General features: G+C 38.2%; 1 protein-coding gene across 21 annotated transcripts in view; it reads right to left on the bottom strand.

Annotated features, from left to right (window-relative positions):
* Window positions 1–20,771, bottom strand: part of LOC18440276 (histone-lysine N-methyltransferase EZ1) — a 57,292-nt gene that overhangs the window by 13,278 nt on the left and 23,243 nt on the right. For 12 of the 21 annotated variants that reach the window (XR_016047214.1, XR_016047215.1, XM_020670968.2 and 9 more), the window contains 7 exons: window positions 16,640–16,724; window positions 16,275–16,421; window positions 16,032–16,079; window positions 15,877–15,945; window positions 14,947–15,686; window positions 1,109–1,265; window positions 802–1,022 (listed from right to left, as the gene is read on the bottom strand). Coding sequence is in view for 17 of the 21 variants with exons in the window: in XM_020670968.2 (XP_020526627.1) it covers window positions 802–1,022; window positions 1,109–1,265; window positions 14,947–15,686; window positions 15,877–15,945; window positions 16,032–16,079; window positions 16,275–16,421; window positions 16,640–16,724 (1,467 nt within the window). In the remaining 4 variants the exon portion in view is untranslated. Of the gene's footprint in view, window positions 1–801; window positions 1,023–1,108; window positions 1,266–14,946; window positions 15,687–15,876; window positions 15,946–16,031; window positions 16,080–16,274; window positions 16,422–16,588; window positions 16,725–20,771 lie in introns of all 21 variants that reach the window. The other 9 variants (XR_016047212.1, XR_016047213.1, XM_088855333.1 and 6 more) reach the window with 1 other exon arrangement.

The raw sequence follows: 20,771 nt of genomic DNA, 5'->3' as shown, positions 1-20,771 counted from the left end.
CATTTTAGTAATTTGGAAGTTTCACGTTCCCAAATATGGACAACCAGGGATATTTTCGTAATTTGCCTAGAGTCACTTAAGTAGCCCAAATTATCAAAATGTTCCTAACTGTTCAATGTTCCCAACCTTGAACATAGGAAATTAGGCAAATTTGGAACAAAAATTTCAAGGTATGTTTATTAAATGAAACTTAGAAAATAAACCCTGCAGTGGTAAATGGGATCTTATGAGCACTTTAATGATATTGTAAAATAATTTTGAGTCCTTAAATGATATTTTACCTAAAATTTGAAACTTTTGTTCTTTTAGATAATATCAAGAGATGTTGACTTTTCCACTCAAGCAGCTAGAAAGAATGGTAATGCCATGTATGAAACTACTCACAGTTGAAAGGTAATAGGGAAGATAACCAGAGCATGAAATATTCAAAATAACAGGAATCAATAGAATGAAATTTAGTCCCTACATTCATCAATTAAACTACGCAAAACACAATAATGGATCAGAGTGTACATTTACTCTGATGCTTTATTTCAAGTACACCATAGAGCTCTAAATTTTCTTTTACGAATTGAAACAACTTAAGATTCCCCTTAAAGACCAATAATCTGCAAATGCCAAATTTAGTATAAAAGAACAGCATAGAATTGGTAACAGTGAAATTAGGACATTCATAAAAAAGTTATACTCTAATGGATATGCAAATCAAAAAAGAGTGCTCAGTGACCCAGTTCAGTAGATGCCAAAGGACAAACAGCACAGACATTTCACTATTTATAAATATTGCACCCAAAAACATACCCACAATACTTTTCGCAGCAGGTTCCATTTTGTAGGCAGCTGCACTGTTTTCCACAAGAAGATTGACAACTACAAGGGGTGAATTGCCGACATGGCTGGTCCTTCCGATCAGCGATTCGTTTCCTAATTGCTGGATGACCTGCAGACTTCCAAGTATACTTCAAGCGACGTACCCTACCCCTTCTCCGCAAAAATCTTGATCGCCTCCGTAGTTTGGTCCCCTAAAAATCATTCCAAGAAAATTTAGACCCTCAATATGCAAAGAAAGAAAGTCCCAACACATAGAAAGTGCAAGCAGAAGAACAACCAAGATATCATCACAATCAGCCATTCCGCATGCATCATTGTGACAATTCGCACCCTCTCCTGCTCCGAGGTAGGGTTTCATTTCGTTAAAATTCATGTATTGGGCAATTTCAGCACATGTCTTCATGCCATTGAGCACATTTCTAGCAATGTGACAGCTGTTTCAACAAAGGAACAAGGTGTCCAAGTTAGATAACTAATACAAAGAAAGGGAAGAGTGCCCAACCAAGTAATGCACTAAGAAACCAGAGTACCCATAGTAATAAGAATAAACTAACTTAACAGGAAAAGTTGCATCAACTATAACAGTATACTGCGCTAAAATATTCATGAAGACCACTGCCGAAACAAAAGAACCTTACTCAAAAGTGAATTATAATTGAAAGCTAGAATACAATCAACCAAAAAACAAATCAAACTTCTTCCAGCGAAATCTGTACTCTGAGAAGGAACCCAAGAAACCACATCAGTCATGCCTAAAGCAAATTAACAGTTTAAAAGAACCAACCTACTAATAGAATCTAAATGAATGCTAATCAAAGAGTTTGATAAGGGGTACACCTATGGGGGCTGTAAGTGAACCTACATTGGGCACGGATATTAATATGCCAATTAGGCTGGCAATGGGCCAGGCCCCCAGCCAGGCCGGGCCTAGCCCTAGCCCTAGCCCAACCCTGGTCCCTATAGGGCCAGCCTGAGCCTTGCCCAGATCGGGCCAAAACGGCCCCACCCTTACCCAGTTCGAACAGGGCCTAATAGACCCAATGAAAAATAAAGGAAAAAATAAAGAAGAAAAGGATCAGGCCACATTCATGGCCCAAGCCCTGGCCCAGCCTCTGGCCTCATTTGAGGCCCAAACCTAGTTTTTCAAGGACGGACCAGTCAGGCCTCTAGGCCCCTTGCCAACCCTCATCCCAATCTTCTATATTGTGTAGCTTATTTATGGTCTTATATGGCCGCCAGACATTTCCCTAACGTGGAAAAATAAAGAAGAAAAGGATCAGGCCACATTCATGGCCCAAGCCCTGGCCCAGCCCTCTGGCTTCATTTGTGACCCAAACCTAGTTTTTCAAGGACGGAGCAGTCAGGCCTCTAGGCCCCTTGCCAACCCTCATCCCAATCTTCTATATTGTGTTGCTTATTTATGGTCTTATATGGCTGCCAGACAGTTCCCTAGCGCGGGTTATTCGCATAATTTTTTTGTTTTTATGTGTTATTCAGTGTAAATATTTTATCTAAAACTAGAGGATGACAAAATTGAACATAGAATCGTGAAGAGAATAAATGGAGGAGCAATTGTTGTTTTGATTTATGCCACAGTTACCCAAAGTGATTTGGAAACCGAATCAATTAGGTATTGGAAGTACGAATCGTCGCTAGCAGGAGAATTCATGGTTGCGGAATTGACATCCGTACAAGAGAAATTGTGGAGACAAGATGCCTATTTTGTGGGATCGAGATTCAACCAAAATATAATCGAGAACCCTACAAACATGGAATCGAGATTCCTAACTCTTTGGAATCGAGTTCCAACCTAGTTGGAATGGACCAATATGAAATCGAGATTCCAACATCTTTGGGATCGAGAGGGAACTAAGAGGGAAACATTACATTTATCTCTGTCATTCATTCCTAAAAGATTTAAGTAGAAAACGTGGACCATTACTTTGGTTTCTATCGATCATTTCATGCTAAAACAAATGACTACACCTTGTAGCTTAAGACTGAGTATCTAGCTCGAGAAGTTTGATACTTTGAAAACTTCTAAATATCACTCTAAAAAAAAAAAGCAAAAAACAAAAAAGGCAAAAAAAGAAAAGAAAAAGGGGGGATTGAGGAAGTGGTAGAATTTTGTAAAATGTGGAATCCAATTTCAACAAGGTTAGAATTGAGATTCCCCAATTGTGGAATCGAGAATCATAAAATATTGGAAACGAAATTCTACAAATGTTGGACAAGATTCCTAAAATACGGAATGGAGATTCTAGACTTCACCGAAACGAGTTCTGTAAATATTTGGGGTTCCGAATCAGAATCGGGACCTTTGGTGAGAGATTTGGTAACTATGGTCAGTGTTTCAAAAAGCGCTAGGCGGCACCTAGGCAGTCCGGCGGTCCAGGCCGCCCAGCGTCTAGGCGGGCTCCCAGAACCTGAGCGGCCTAGCAGAAACTTTTTTTTTTTTGGGGTTTTCTATCTCTAAAATAGCCTCTAATGGGTTTTAGGTTTCAAATGAACCTAAAACCAACAATTTTTCCCCTTTAGTATTAAAAAAATGACCTAAAAATACCCTCAATGAGCCGCATTCCGCCCTTGAGCAGGGCACAGGCCCTGGGTGGCCGCATAGGCAGGTTCCCGGGCACCTAGGAGGGTGCCCAGGGATATCCACCTAGTTTGGCCGCCTAGGCCTGGGCAATGCGCCCAGTCCTTCTAGACCGCTTAGGCGGCCGCCTAGGCGCTAGGCGGTCCACTTTTTAAAACTATGACTATGCTTTATGCCATTATCATTTTCATAAATCGATTAATTAGCTGTCTCAAATGTATTTTAGTGCATTTGCATAATATTTTTGATAGAAGGGATGTGGTACACACCAAGATAGGCATTTTCATATCTCAAGAGAACAATATATTGTTTAGATTTAGTTGCAGGTTTTTTATGATGTGAAAACCAGTTTTTTATTTGCATGTAGTGGTACTTGATTTAAATCAATGAATCATTTTCGTTTTGCCGGTTTGGATCGTGTCACAACGAAAGTTTTGGATTTAGACAAATTCTTTAGCATGCAACTCATTTAACTAAAGAGGTGTGCAACCAAACTAGCTATATCCTAGGAGTAGGATCGCCTAAACCAGAATGCATCTTAGTTCTCATACCATGTCAACAGAAATGGATTCGAGTGAGAATTCATAAATTGAATAAAAATGTGCATCAACACCCCCTCTTCCCCGTACCTCTTCCTCAAAGCCATGGAGTGTTTTAGCAAACTCATCAAAAGATAAACAATTTAAGGAAGATTTCAACCACCAAGACCTTCTAAATCTTAACTACATCATCCCATCTACTATATGCTAATTACCTCATTTTTGGGAATACCAACCATCATTCTAACCATTCCCTAAAACACACCCTTGGTCACTTCCAATCTTCACCATTCAACATAAAAAATTCCACAAAAACAAAGATATTCTTCTTCAGCCCCACCAAATGATAAATCTTGACCTAGCCAATTCCTAAAATACAGCCTATTGGCACTTCCCAATTCCTAAAACATATCAAGGTTTGTCACTATTCTAAAGGAAACTCACCCCTAGTTTTTGTCAACCCCTAATTGAGGAAACCATATCTACCCAAAAGGTTGGAAACTAACGCATCTCACCCCAGAGGATTACCCTTATCAACTCATGCCTACCAGCATTAAGAAATCATTGGTAATCAACTTTCAAACTACTTTCGACCATTAACACCCCCAAGTAGGAACCAACAAAACAAAAGACAATGAAACCTTGTAAATTGGATGACCGTTTCTAAACTTAAGAATGGAGGTGATTTGGTATCAAAAGGATTAAGGACTTCAACATGTCCTCACCAGCTAAATTTGGATGGAAAATAGCAAGTGGAAAACACTACATGTAATAGGATTTAATAAGGAAAAATATCTTTAGAGGAATCATATAAGGACACCTAAAGTAACAAGGGACTCTTGGGCTTAAGATTGGAATTCATAAAACCCTCCCACTTATAATAAAACATGGTCATTAGGCCTTAGGTGACACTTGGGTTCCCAACAGTAATCATGATAGAGCTCATGAAATGATAAAAGACAAAGGGATGTAAAACAATACACTAATGGCCATATGAAAAAGCCAATCCACCATTGGACCTCATGGTTTTCATAGTTAGCTTATCAAAAGAAGATAGTCACAATCGATAGGCTGGAAAGATAGTGACTCTGATTGGGTCGAATGAGTCACTTCTGTAAACCCAATAATGAGAGCAACAATTATTAGTTCGTTTCATGCAAATTTGTGACTCACATATACAAAACAATCTTATGGAGGTTTAATACCATATTGTAGACAAATCAAGTATCCTTTACCTCCCAACAAACAAGTTCAAAACAAAATTCGCAAACATATTACCCAGCCAAGATTTGGAAAGTCTCACTCCACATATAATTATTTAGGTAATTTGGCAAGGAACAAAATGGATGCCAACAAAAGAATCTTTCAAAGGGTTCTAAGTGAGGTGAACTAGAAGATAAAAAATGGCATCCTTCTTCACATAATTCTCAGTCTGATCCTTTTACCTAGCTCGAACCAACCATACCTACAAACCTGTCTACCTTAGAGCCTGCCTGATGGAGGGCAAAATTAATTTTATTTAATTTCAAAGGATGTATGTTATAGTTATAGTTTTAGGTTTATTTCTAGGATTTTAGGGTTTTTATATTTTTTATTTACTTCATGACTCCTATTCACAATTATTGTTCACGACTATTGTTCAAGGGTACTTATTGTTCACATGGGTAAAACTATCATTACGAAATTTAAGTTTAAGTTAGGATATATGGGTCAACATATTATTTGTTTGGACACTTTTTGTACTTGGAACATTTATTATAATATATAAGATGTGTGTAGGGCCTTGAGTGGGTCACTCCACATGATTTTCATAAATTGAAAAAGAGAGGGCTTAAGCTTTCGGAACCCTAGTTGGGCTATGGAGAAGAAACCCTACGTTTCTTTGAATTATGCATTTGTTTGGCTTTGTTTCTTGTAAATTTTACTGTCCCCTCAAATTTTTCAGCATCCATGTGGTCTAAGAGCCAACGATCTGTATGGACAGTATTGTAGCACAGTATCGTAGCAAGTAGTGTTCTACATTACTGTAGCATGATAGCATGATATTGTAGCATCATTTTTTGTGTCCTAGATCAACAACCAAGCCTATATCTTGCTGATTTCAGTTCGTTTTTGTTGATCATCTGCCTAGGGATTGTGATTTCGGCAATCCCATGGTGGCAAGGGGTTGTGCAAGGGGAGTTTTTGTAGATTTGCTCTGTGATTCTAGAGATAATAGAATTGAGGAAGCAAGCTCAGCAAGATGACGCAGCATTTCATGAGCCTCAATAATGAGCAAAACGGTGATCTTTCAACCCAAAAGTATCTCGAGTACAAGCCTTTTCAATTTCACGCTCCACATGGGGACTCCAGTGATGAGGATAGTGACAGTAGACGTTAACATTGGGAACATAACTCAGGGTTTTTTACTTGAAAGATGAGATTATTGATTTTGACACTGATTGCCTCGAAAATCAACAAATTGTAGATTGGGATTCAGCACCAATCTTCGACACATGCTCTGAAGAACAACAAGATTGTTAAGGGGATCCAATCTATGAAAAGGATCAAGATGATGTTAAAGACATTTTGGAAGAAGGTTAAGAACACGAAAAGAAGGCCGCAGTTGACCTAATCCAAATCATGGCCTTTGAAGATCTCATTAATATTGAAGAGATCAAGAATTCAAGAAATTTAGGGTATTGGAATCAGAATGGCACAGATAAAACATCAACTCATAAACCGCAAATTGTGGTCCTGATTTTCATTAGATGTCGACAAAACCTCGCCAAAGAACTTAGTTTGGATTATCTTACATGATTTTCAATAGGAGTTCAAGAATAGCCGAATCTAATAAATTTTAATTGATTCCTCAATATACATATCAAGCTCCGTTTCTTGAGGAATTATTTTTACCACAAATAATATTTGAGCAACCAAAGAAAAAGCAGGTTAAAGAAGGTTGCAAGACTAATGCAACTTTCATCTTAGCACACTTCAGAACTCGAGGACGAGTCTTCTCCAACCAAGGGAGAATAATGGAGGGAAAAATTATTCCTATTTTGAATTTTTATTCAATTTCAGCGGATGTATATAATAGTTCTAATTTTAGGGTTTATTTCTATGTTTCTAATTTTTAGAGGTTCAAAGGTTTTTACATTTTTTATTGCATGAGTACTATTCACAATTATTGTTCATGAGTATTGTTCATGGATATTGTTCACAAGGGTAAAGCTGTCATTACGAAATTTAGTTTAAATTAGGATATATGGGTCAATGTCTCATTTGTTTGGACACTTTTCGTACTTGGAACATTAAATTATAGGGCAAGCTTTCTATGCTTCCTCTACTGCATAAAACTTATATACTTCCCTCTATCCAATCGTCCATTCTGAATGGATGGTTGAGATAACTCCAATCACAATGTCACATCTCTACACTATTTTATTTTAAATTTTTTTCTACACCATAGTTTGACACCAAATTTTGGGCATCCACTCTCTTAAACTCGTACTTGTAAAAAATATAAAAAAACTATTCCCAATAAAATAAAATAACCAAAATACCCATGAAAGTTTCACGAGGTATTTTGGTCATTATATTTTATCAAAAATTTCTTTTTAATATTTTTTTTAGGTGCCCCCCATTGAGAAGACGGCACGTACCAAATTTCATATTCATACAATTTGTCGAAAAAAACTAAAAGTAAATACTTCGAGACGTCGGATCTAGATCAAATGGTCAGTGGCTCACTTCATCTAAATTGGAAGGCTGGACGGTGGGAGAAGTATATATCTTCTATGTTGTAGGGGAAGTATAGAAACCTTTTCCCAAATTATAATATATAAGAGGTGTGTGGGGCCTTGAGGGGGTCATTCCACATGATTTTTAGAAATTGAAATAGAGAGAGCTTAGGCTTTTGGAACCCTAGCTTGGAGTATGGAGAAGAAACCCTATTATACTTGTGTTTGGCTTTGTTTCTCGTTAATTTTACTGTTCCCTCAAAATATCCTCCACCACTGGCTCACCCCAACCCCCCAAAAATACAAGCTTTCACATGGTTGTTTCTATCCAACCATACACTCACCTATCATCGTTAAAAAAGGGGCTTCAGCCTCCCGAATAGAGATGCATATCATGAAATAAGGCTAAAGAAACCATCAACACCTATTCTTACATTGTCTTTACGGAAAATATCTCCATATCCCCTACTTAGGTTTCATATCTCAATAGACCCAAGATTTCAAAAGATATCTTGGGGCATAGAAATATTAAGTTTCATATCTTCTAACCCCCTAGTCTAACTTTACCTACTTTAATCATGTTTTTTTAACCCAAACAAATTATAAAAAGATAGATCTTTCTAAACCACATCCTTTCTCTCTGTTCACGTGACTCTCCCCAAGCCCATCTCTCTCTTGCTTCCTCAACCAACACCCTCTTCCATCTTCCACTGCAACCCTCTCTCTTCACGTGACTCTCTCCAAACCCTTCTCTCTCTCTTGCTTCCCCAACGAGACCCACTTCCCTCTCTTCCTCTGCAACCCCAAGCAGTCTCTACCCTCTACCGAAGCCCACTCTGTCACCCTCTTCACCCTACCCAAGCCCCCTTTATCTCTCGCCCCTTCTCTCCATCACTGCAACCAGCTCCCCACTCAAGTACATCACATGATTCTACTTTTCAGTTCATTGTTCTTTGTTCATTGCTCTATTTATTTATTTTTTATTATATATATATACCACACAAAAAAAATACAAAAAAAATATGGCAATGAACAAGGGCGATTGTCAATTTGGAAGGAAGGGAAGGGAAGAAGTGTGTGGTGGGTTCCAAAAAGAGGGGGGGTTCAGAGTTTGGATACCAAGATAAGAGGAAGGAAAAGCGTCCACAACTTTTTTTTTGGTTAGAGCGAGAAAAGGAGGAAAGAGAATGTTTTGGGTACAAATTTCATAGTGTCATTATTCTTCATCTTCATTTTTTATTATCAATCTCCATTTGTTATGAATTTTCCTTGTTTTTTATTAATGTTCATTTTTGTTTGTACTTTCAATTTAATCTCAGAACTATGATTTTCGTTTGCCTAATATCAGAAATTATGCTCTGATTTTTTGGGAGAGTCATAGTGGAGAGAGAGATAAATTAGGGAGTCACGGTGGAGAGAGAAAGAAAGAAATTGGGATGTGTGAGAGAGTGAGAAACACAAAAGGGGGGAGAGAGAGAGTGGGGCAATACAATGAGAAAGAAGGGGTTGGGGAGAGTCACAATGGAGAGATAAAATAGGAGAACATCATGTGAAGAGAGAGAAAGGATGGGATTTAAAAAGCGTTGTCGTTCTACATATTGTTTGGGCTAAAAATTAGGATTAAAGTGGGGTAAAATTAGTCTAGGGGGGTAGAAGATATAAAACCTAAGATTTCTATGCTTCGAGATATGTTTTGAAATCTTGGTTCTATTGAGATATGAAACCTAAAAATAGGGGGCACAATGATATTTTCCCTTGTCTTTATCACCTCGTTGGGGAGTAAACTCCTCCACGACTTCAAATGGGTTTGGTTCACTTCAAGCTCAATCCAACTTTGCTTGGCCATTCCTTTGGAGGGTCTCAATCCTCACCCCACTATCGGCCAAGTGAATTGAGAGAAACTAAAGAATTCTCCAAGAAAAAGCAACCCCAAGTGGAATTAGAGAGGTTCTCATAAATGCTCTAGGAGATATCATATCCTCTTTCTCATGCTGCTTAGGAATCATGGATTCAACCAAGGCTAAGTCCATGGTCTCTTACAAGGTCACATAAGAAGTGACCCTACCTAGGGGCTCCAACCTAAATTTGGAAGAGGCTCAAAGAACGTAATCTAATGGCTTTCAGAAAGGCCCAGTGCCTCTATAGACCATATTTTCAATCACATTTTCCATCTTAGCAGGTCATTATAAGCCACTTTCAACACAAATCAAGTGAGGGCCAATATGATGGCTGATCCGCTACCTTAGGAGGACGCAGCGGAGGAGACTATGGACTCCATGTAAATGGTTTTTTGACTTCTCTATCATTACTCGTCCCCCTCCTACCTTCTCGCTCATCTCTAACTTCTTTCCTTTCACAACCTTTGCTTCATTGTCCTCCCATCTTCTCCTCTTCTCTCCTTCCTTTTTCTCACCCTAACTTGTTGTTTTTTTTTGGTTGGTTCAGTGGGCATGTGGCCCCTAACCATAGGAATGGAACTTGAGAGCAGTGCTATTAACACCCAGCTACAACAGTGTAGACCCATGCGCTATTCATTCACTAGCCCTAATTTATGTGTCTTCACCCTAATTTTTTGCAAAGTGGCCCCTCATTTTCAGTATATATGTTAAAGGCATTAATAAACTGTGCTTAACGGTATTAGCAACCAATCTGTGGGATGCTCAAATAGATCCATCCCACGTGGGACTTCCGTAAGCAACATTTTAGCAATATCTAAATTCAACACCTTGTTAAATGAAAGAAAAAGAAGAAAAAAGGCATCCTACAAAATATGTTTATCCTTCTAAATAATGGAAGTGAAAGAACCATTTCTACAAGATGCAGTACAGAACTCCCAAGCAAACTCGAGTGACATATAGTGAGAACCTCATGTACACACACACACAGAGAGAGAGAGAGAGAAAGAGAGTAGCCATTGCAATTCTTAATCTTCATTGTTTATTATTAATCTCCATTTGTTATTAATTTTCCTTGGTTTTCCTTTTTGTTAATGTTCATTTTTCTTTGTTACTTTCAATTTAATCTCAAAGCTAAGATTTTCGTTTGCATAGTATCAAAAATTATGCTCTAATTTTTTGGGAGAGTCATAGTGCAAAGAGAGAGAAATTAGGGAGAGTCACAGTGGAGAGAAAGAAAGAAAGAAATTAGGATGTGAGAGAGAGTGAGAAACATAAAAGGGAGGAGAGAGAGAGAGAGAGAGTGGGGTAATATAGTGAGACAGAAGGGGTTGGGGAGAGTCACGGTGGAGAGAGAAAAAATAGGAGAATATCATGTGATGAAGGAGAAAGGATGGGATTTAAAAAGTGTTGTCCTACGAATAGTTTGGGTTAAAAATTATGATTAAAGTGGGTAAAATTAGTCTAGGGGGAGAAGATATAAAACCTAAGATTTCTATGCATCGAGATATGTTTTGAAATCTTGGGTCTATTGAGATATAAAACCTAAAAATAGGGGGCACAAAGATATTTTCCCTTGTCTTGATCACCTCGTTGGGGAGTAAACACCTCCACGACTTCAAATGGGTTTGGTTCACTTCAAGCTCAAACCAACTTTGCTTGGCCATTCCTTTGGAGGGTCTCAATCCTCACCCCACTATCGGCCAAGTCAATTGAAGGAAACTAAAGAATTCTCTAAGAAAAAGCATAATGTATGGACCATCTTACAACACATTAGAGAGACAGCGGAATGAATGGACCATCTTACGACACATTAGAGACACCATCATATTTTGGGCCACGAACTACAAAGAGCAAAAAAATGTCCTAAGCAACTTTTTTCAATCAAACTAGAAAGACATCCTCAACAATAGACCCAAGTCACCCAACAATCCAATCTTCGGCTTCCTCCCAACCCAGGCAACATCAAACTCAATATTCATGGCTGCTCTCTCAGTAAAGCAACCCCAAGTGGAATTAGAGAGGTTCTCATAAATGCTCTAGGAGATATCATATCCTCTTTCTCATGCTGCTTAGGCATCATGGATTCAACCAAGGCGAAGCCCATGGTCTCTTACAAGGTCACATAAGAAGTGACCCTACCTAGGGCTCCAACCTAAATTTGGAAGAGGCTCAAAGATAATCTCATGGCTTCCAGAAAAGCCCAGTGCCTCTATAGACCATATTTTCAAGCACAATTTCCATCTTCGCAGGTCATTATAAGCCACTTTCAACACAAACCAAGTGAGGCCCACAATGATGGCTGATCCGCTACCTAAGGAAGGCACAGTAGAGGGGACTATGGACTCCATGTAAATGGTTCTTTGACTTCTCTATCATTACTCGTCCCCCTCGTACCTTCTCGCTCATCTCTAACTTCTCTCCTTTCACAACCTTTGCTTCATTGTCCTCCCATCTTCTCCTCTTCTCTCCTTCCTTTTTCTCACCCTAACTTTTTTTTTTTTTTGGTTGGTTCAGTGGCAATAGGGCCCCTACCCATAGGAATGGAACTTGAGAGCAGTGCTATTAACACCCAGCTACAACAGTGTAGACCCATGCCCAATTCATTCACTAGCCTTAATTTCTATGTCGTCACTCTAATTTTTTGCAAAGTGGCCCCTCATTTTCAGTATATATATTAAAGGCATTAATAAATTGTGCCTAACGGTAATAGCAACCAACCTGTGGGATGCCCAAATAGATCCATCCCACGTGGGACTTTTGTAGGCAACATTTTAGTAATATCTAAATTCGCCACCTTGTTAAATGAAAGAAATAGAAGAAAAAAACGCCTACTACAAAATATGTTTATCCTTCTAAAGAATGGAAGTGAAAGAACCATTTGTAGAAGATGCAGAATAAAACTCTCAAGCAAACTCGAGTGACATGTAGTGAAAACCCCATGTAGAGAGACAGAGAGAGAGAGAGAGAGAGAGTAGCCATTGTAATTCTTAATCTTCATTGTTTATTATTAATCTCCATTTGTTATTAATTTTCCTTGTTTTTCCCTATTAATAATGTTCATATTTCTTTATTACTTTCAATTTAATCTCAGAGCTATGATTTTCTTTTGCATAGTATTGAAAATTATTCTCTGATTTTTTGGGAGAGTTATAGTGGAGAGAGAGAGAAATTAGGGAGAGTCACGGCGGAGAGATAGAAAGAAATAAATTAGGATGCGAGAGAGTGAGAAACACAAAAGGGAGGAGAGAGAGAGAGAGTGGGGTAATACGGTGAGACAGAAAGGGTTGGGGTGAGTCACGGTGGAGAGAGAGAAATTAGGAGAATATCATGTGACGAAAGAGAAAGGATGGGATTTAAAAAGTGTTGTCCTACAAATAGTTTGGGTTAAAAATTAGGATTAAAGTGGGTAAAATTAGTCTAGGGTGTTAGAAGATATAAAACCTAATATTTCTATGCTTCGAAATATGTTTTAAAATCTTGGGTCTATTGAGATATGAAACCTAAAAATAGGGAGCACAAAGATATTTTCCCTTGTCTTTATCACCTCGTTGGGGAGTAAACTCCTCCACGACTTCAAATGGGTTTGGTTCACTTCAAGCTCAATCCAACTTTGCTTGGCCATTCCTTTGGAGGGTCGCAATCCTTGCCCCATTATCGGCCAAGTGAATTGAGGAAAACTAAAGAATTCTTTAAGAAAAAGCAAAATGTATGGACCATCTTACAACACATTAGAGTCAAAGCAGAATGTATGGACCATCTTGCAACACATTAGAGACCCCATCATATTTTGGGCCACGAACTACAAAGATCTAAAAAATGTCCCAAGGAACATTTTTCAATAAAACTTGACAGACATCCTCAATGATAGACCCAAGTCACCCAACAATCCAATCTTCGGCTTCCTCCCAACCCAGACAACATCAAACTCAATATTGATGGTTGCTCTCTCAATAACCCAAGCCCAAGTGGAATTAGAGAGGTTCTCATAAATGCCCTAGGAGATATCATATCCTCTTTCTCATGCTACTTAGGAATCATGGATTCTACCATGGCTAACACCCATGGTCTCTTAAAAGGTCACATAAGAAATCACCCTACCTAGGGCTCCAACCTAAATTTGGAAAAGGCTCAAAGATTGTAATCTCATGGCTTCCAGAAAAGCCCAGTGCCTCTATAGACCATATTCTCAATCACATTTTCCATCTTTGCAGGTCATTATAAGCCACTTTCAACACAAATCAAGTGAGGCCAATATGATGGCTGATACGCTACCTAAGGAGGGCGCTGTAGAGGGGATCATGGACACCATGTAAATGGTTTTTTGACTTCTCCACCATTACTCGTCCCCCTGCTACCTTCTCGCTCATATCTAACTTCTCTCCTCCCACAACCTTTGCTTCAGTGTCCTCCCATCTTCTCCTCTTCTCTCCTTCCTTTTTCTCACCCTAACCTGTTTATTTTTTTGGTTGGTTCAGTGGGGATAGGTCCCCTAGCCAAAGGAATGGAACTTGCGAGCAGTGCTATTAAAACCCAGCTACGACCGTCTAGACCCATGCCCAATTCATTCACTTGCCCTAATTTCTGTGTCTTCACTCTAATTTTTTGCAAAGTGGTCCCTCATTTTCAGTATATATAATAAAGGCATTAATAAACCGTGCATAACGGTAATAGCAACCAACCTGTGGGATGCCCAAATAGATCCATCCCTCATGGAATTTTTGTAAGCAACATTTTAGCATTATCTAAATTCGCCACCTTGTTAAATGAAAGAGAGAAAAAAAAAAAGTCATCCTACAAAATATGTTTATCCTTCCAAGGAATGAAAGTGAAAGAACCATTTATAGAAGATGCAGAATAGAAATCCCAAGAAAACTCAAGTGACATGTAATGAGAACCTCATGTACATAGAGAGAGAGAGAGAGAGAGAGAGAGAGAGAGTAGCCAGGAGGACTCACAGTGATCTGCCAATAAACTCGGTGCAGAGACTAAAGGCGACTGCCTGGAATGAACCAATACTACAAGATGTACTAGAATATCATAAAGGATAATGGCATTTAGAACCTCTTAAGGATAAAAACTAAGCTTTCCGAAGACCATAGAGAAAGGAACAAGGTTAGCAATTTCCCTTTTGAATACAACTAAAGAAAACTAAATCAGAGCGCTTTCGAAGTTAATGTAATTTACATTCATAATCAATATTTCTTATGAAATAAACATGTTCAAGAAATTAAGGGATTAAAACACAGGAGAATAAAGAGACAAGAAAAGTGAGGGGCATGAGAACTTGTTGCCAAATAAAGCATATACCCATGAAATTGTGTCATGAGGAGAAAAGGTGAGGAATGTTGTGTCCAACTGACCTATTCCTACCAAAGATCTCAACACCTTTGGCAAACAAAGACTTCTCAATGGTCTTCCAAGCATTGTCCTTACTCACTTCACATTTAAGGACATTTGCATTAGCACAGCTGTCATCTCGGGATATCTCTTGTCCGCTATGCATCTTTGATTCCTTATCCATTGAGTCCTTTACTTCATCATCAACATTCTCGTCCACCAAATTGGCATCATAAGGGATGGGGGAAGATTGCTTTCGAGATTTTCTGGATTTTGGAGACTTCGAAAATAATCTTTGAGTGGATGATGTTGCATCCGAAATTTCCTTCCGAGAGTTAGATCGAAGTTTCATATCCCTTGGCCAAAGAGAGCCACTTACACCAGTGTTTGAGTCCGAAACCGCCATTTTCTTTTGTTTCTTACGAATGCAAACAAGAACTCGCTCAGCAGCCCTTTTATTGTTTCTCTTACAAGTCCCTCCATATATTCCAACCTGCTTAGCTTTTAGAGGAGATCCAGAATGGTTTAACAAAGTGTTGGTTTTCCTAGACCAGGCTTCCAAGCTACTGCTTGCTAATAAATGCTTTGCAGTGGAAGAAGCAGTATCAGTCTGCCGTGACTTTAACCTCCTAGTAGCACACGAACCACCAGATATTTTTTGGAAGGACATCTGACCATCAGCACTAAAGAATGAAGGGACCGGTTTTTCGTCTAATACAACCACAGATGCACTAGCAGTACCATTAGTTCCAAATTGCAATGCCTGTAATACAAGTGAAAATTAGACTCCACAAGTAAGATGAACTATTCAAGTAGAAAATTAGATTATAATCTAGCAATATATGTATCAGATAATACATCACATTAAAGACTCACTACTTGTGCAGGTTGACAGTTTCAAACAGTATAGTATGTCATTCTTTGCCAAAAGAAAATGAAAGAATAGTATATACCAGGCGATAGCAATGTGTGCCACAAGGTTCATCATCATTCGTGTTGCTCCAAGGTGGATGCTTCTCAGCCTATAATGAAGAACAACAGATATAGAATATACTTTAAATCATGATACCACCAAAAATTGTGGACAGAATAACAGTCATCATCGTACCGGAAGAACTAGGTCCTGAGAACATCCATGCAATCGGCAATCAAAAACCTGCGACAGAAAAAACATAGAAAAAGAAAAAGAAAAAAGAATTAACTCAGTTCAGGCAATGAAGCAAATAAAGTTGAATATAAAATTAGTTGCATGGAAGAACCTACCAGAGAAAGCCATCAAATTTGGAATACAATAAGTGGTTGCCAACAAATTTGGAATACAATAAGTGGTTGCATAAAAGAAACGTCATACCAGACAACGACGACAAAACAGGTTATCAAAAGAGTCAAGAGCAGCATCCAGATCTTTTCCAGCAAGGGCATCCTCACGTTGCGCATTGAGTTCCTCACTGGTGTATTGTTTACTTTTGTCTTGATTTAATAATAATTCATATCTTGCCTGTATAAGATGTTTGACGTTGTTTCATAGTCTGTAAAGCCAGCACGGAAAGAATGGGAAACAGCTAAACTCCAATTTTACAATCCTGGAGAATCACCTGATATAAGATATATAGCAAAAACCACCAACAGATTTGATAGGAATACTAAGATGAGTTTTTCATACACCTGAAGGAATTGGATTTTGAAGTTGATCATGACCCTGCAGTTTGACAATACCTTTATTTCACGAGCATTTGTCTGAAACTGCTGAGCAAGAATATCCAGCACTGTATCGGATAATCCAACTTCTTCAATGGTTTTTCTGCAGCCAGACATATAACCTCGTCAACACAGTTTGGGATGAAAAATCAGGTTGAAATTGGAACAAAAGCACAACAAAAATATTCACTCAACAATTACTAAATTCAAAATTTACTAATAACCAAGTTCTTTTAATTTCTGGTTCCAATTTGGATATGTACATCAACGAATGGAATCATATAATCTTCTGATGTCAATATCAATGAATTAAATCACACAACCATGTCACTAAGCATTTTGATATTTCAAATGTCACTACGAAGTATCATGATCATAAGGAAACCATGGAGAGGAATACACAATGCAAACCCTTACCCACCCAGACTAAATCGGAATTTACAAGTAGGGCTAGCATAGCCAACTAGGTAGGTATCAACAGAGCTACTCTCGACATAAAGAAGGACCTAAGGGAGTTGAGCATTGACGAAGATAGAAGCGGTCAGACACTGCCGCTTAAAAAAATAGGTATTACACCCAAACCTCTATAAAACACAAAAAAAAAGAAATTGTCATTTTTGCATGTCGATATGACACTTTGGTCAACATGCGTGTCCGAAAATTAGCTAACATGTCTTATATAGACAATTTTGATTTAAAATTTTTCGATACTTAAAAATATATAAATGGAATGAAAATAATTTATTATCACATCTAATACCAATAAATTACCATTAAAAGTAATAACTAATAACCACACAAAAAGAAGCAAAATATGGTATATAAACTATTACTAACTTTAAAAAAAATTATATTTAAAACGTAAAACATGTCTTACAAGTAAGACATGCGTGCCTAGAATTTTAGATGCATGTCTTGCGACCTAGACGTGTGCGTTTTGCAACTAAGACATGTATGTCTTGCAGCTTAGATGTGTCTTACAAAAATACTAGTGTGGGAAGGGACAGAATTTTTGAAATAGCCCCCAAACCTGTGACCAGGTGTCGCATACCATTTTGGAGTGTCAGACATACATGTTGCTATGTCAATGCCCAACACTACATGTGAGACACATTTAATTTCGACATAGTGTTAAGCTGTTTCTTAGTCAGAAGAAACATCAGGCCTGATGATATAAATACATGTCAACCAGTTATTGTGTGCTACCTCCATTTTAATTTAAGAAGAAACAAAATCAGGGGACTACTGGCATTATGTGCATGTCAAACAGTTATGGGTGCTATATCCACCACTCAGATCTCCATTCCTTTTCTGGAAATGATGTATAAGCATAAAATCACAACCCACACACATAACATACAAAGGAATTGAGGTTTGTATAGCCTAGGACTATATAAATGCGATGTGGCCACCATTTATAGCTCGCTCCTCTATCGTTCAAAGAATGCTTGAAAAACCTTTGGCACAAATTATGCTTATACCCTTACTCCCAAAATCAAAACATAAAAAAACATCATATTACTGATATTGGAAGAGGAAACAAATTGTTACAGTGTAATGGTAAATATATAGAACATTACCAACCAAGATCCATCCCATTGTTCTAAAACTCGACAGGTCATAGCCCGAATTCGGACTTCATTTTTAAGACAAGCACACAATGAACACACAAAGTACATAACGACCCCTAGCCAGTAATTGTCTCACTCCATACACCCGCTCATCTACAGCCACAGATGCCTCCAAAAGGAGCTTATTTAGCCCTAAACATGCACTCACACACTCACCCATCGATATCATGGTTATGAAGGTATGCACCACCATTGCTGCCCACCAACTAGCATAACAATTACTAGCCCATGTCCCATTATGAATGGTCTGCCCTGATAGCGTATAAAGCCAAGTCCAAGTGACGACACTTGAAATTTTTCTCATTACAATAGCTCCAAATTACAAGAATCTTGCGTCAAAATAAGCAACCTTTAAAGGAAAATCACAACTCTATTAGGTCCCGTGACAAAGTCCAAACACAAGAGTCAAAGGAGATTGAGAACAAACAAGACAATAATACTCAACTGCCACAAGATACGGCGTTGTACAAATTAGAATGCCAAATTATACATCACTTTTGAATTCCATCAAACAACTCATATACAATTCCATCAAACAACTCATATACAAACTACTTCTTCACCAAAACAAACACTTAAAAGTGCACATTAAATTTGATCATGGGAAGCCATAGGTCAAGTTCTCTATGCCTGGTTTATGGCCAAAGACTTAGTTGCATACCATGGAAAGATGACTCGAATGGCACCAAGATGATGGCCAATTTCACTGCATCTTACGGCAAGCAATTAAGAATCATATAAAGTGGCACGTTTTAAAAAATGAGAGGCTCAAGAAATTTGCTGAAAATTGTGAGAAAAGGAAAGTGAGAAAAATGGTCCCCAATTACTCACAATTTGATGATGAATTATGTAGTATAGATGTGGGGAAATCTTGGTATAGTTTCCCCAAATATTTCACCAAATTTAAGAACTGATTTGCATCCATTAGTCAATAAATTCTCAAGAATACTCAAAAAAATTCTCTTTAAAATATGATCAAAGAACTAGGAATTAAAGACCCATACTATAGGATCAATTTGAAATAAAATACCCATGAAATATCCAGGCATGGGACAATGATACACTGCTGTAAATGAAGAGTTACAGGTACCAAAACCTCTACAGATACATCGCTTGATGATGAATTCTCCAAAATTGAATCACCACGGAGCTAGGGTTTCATCACCAAGCATGAGATGAAAATTTAATGGACCCTCAATCTCACTTTCTCTAACTTAGAACTCACACTTTAATCCTCATTTTCTCACACTGAGATCTTACTCATGTGAAGAGGAGTGAACTAAGGGGTGCGTGCCACACTATCAATCAATTTCTCTCTCTAGAAAGAATTCAAATGGTGAGGAGAGAGAAAAAGAAGCCTAGGGGCAGACCACACTGTAGATCAATTAGACTCACCAAACAGGGTGATCAAGGCCCTAATTATAGGTAGTGTAATACATGCTTCTAGATGAGTTAATCTTGGTCAATGACACAAGTCATCCATGGCATGAAAGAGGGCTTGATCCTAGTCACTCATCAGTCATCATGCCATCTTGATGAGTGGATGACATTAAACACCATTATCCTCCTGATAAACCCTAAATTCACTCCAAATTCTCCATCATTAAACTGAAACACAAATTGGCATGAAATTCAACTTGTTTCCAGAATTACCCATGCTAACTCAACAAATAAAAAGACAAAGCCTAGGCATTGGGCGTGACCCACATGCAAATGTTCTAAACTTCTAGAAACAATTTGAATTTCAAATTTGCCACTAATTCCATGTCATCTAGGTGTGCATGTGCAGTAATTCATATGATGCCACTTGGGATGGTTATAAGCTTAATTCAAAAAGGACTTAGGGTTTCAATGATGACATCAAACTCTATAACCCTTCTAGAAGATCACCCCATGTGGACATAAACAACCAAGTCCCCACATTAAACATGTGCTCAAATTCAATTTCTATTTTCTCAAAGAACTCCATAATTCAAAATCCCAATTCAAACAATTATAAAAATTACAAGTACATCCCGATAGGGGGGTGACATTATCATCACATCAGGCCCATGTGGCAGTGACCACGTCAGCAACATGTCACACCCATTGGGTGTCACATGTGGGCCATAGGGGCACAATCCTTTCTCATTTCTCAAAAACAATTTCTCAAAACTCAAATTTTGCTACAAAAAAATTCTCAAAAATTCCTAAATATTCATCAAAAGCATGATCCATCATCAATGTTTAAAAAAACAGTACGCCCGGTGCCTAGGCCCCTAGGCGCCCAGAAAAAAATTTCCGCATGCCTCGACCTAGGCGTCCCAACACGGGCGGGTGTACCTGAGCGAGCGCCCAGCACAGTTTAGGTTTTTTTTTTTTTTAAACTTCACCCAAAAGGGCAAAGGGGGTCATTTTGACCCCCAAGTTTGTATAGAAGAAGTTTAGTGGTTTATTTTTCAACCCCAAACTGAAAAAAAAAAAAAAAAACCATCAATCTTAACTTATTTCTGAGAATCTAAAGCAATTGCTGAAAATCA

This window comes from Amborella trichopoda, chromosome 13 (genome assembly GCF_054954075.1).
Source record: "Amborella trichopoda isolate Santa Cruz 75 chromosome 13, AtrichopodaSantaCruz75HAP2 v2.0, whole genome shotgun sequence".
Taxonomy (NCBI): domain Eukaryota; kingdom Viridiplantae; phylum Streptophyta; class Magnoliopsida; order Amborellales; family Amborellaceae; genus Amborella; species Amborella trichopoda.
The sequence above is the reverse complement of the archived record's forward strand: the minus strand, read 5'-3'. Positions and strand labels throughout refer to the sequence as shown.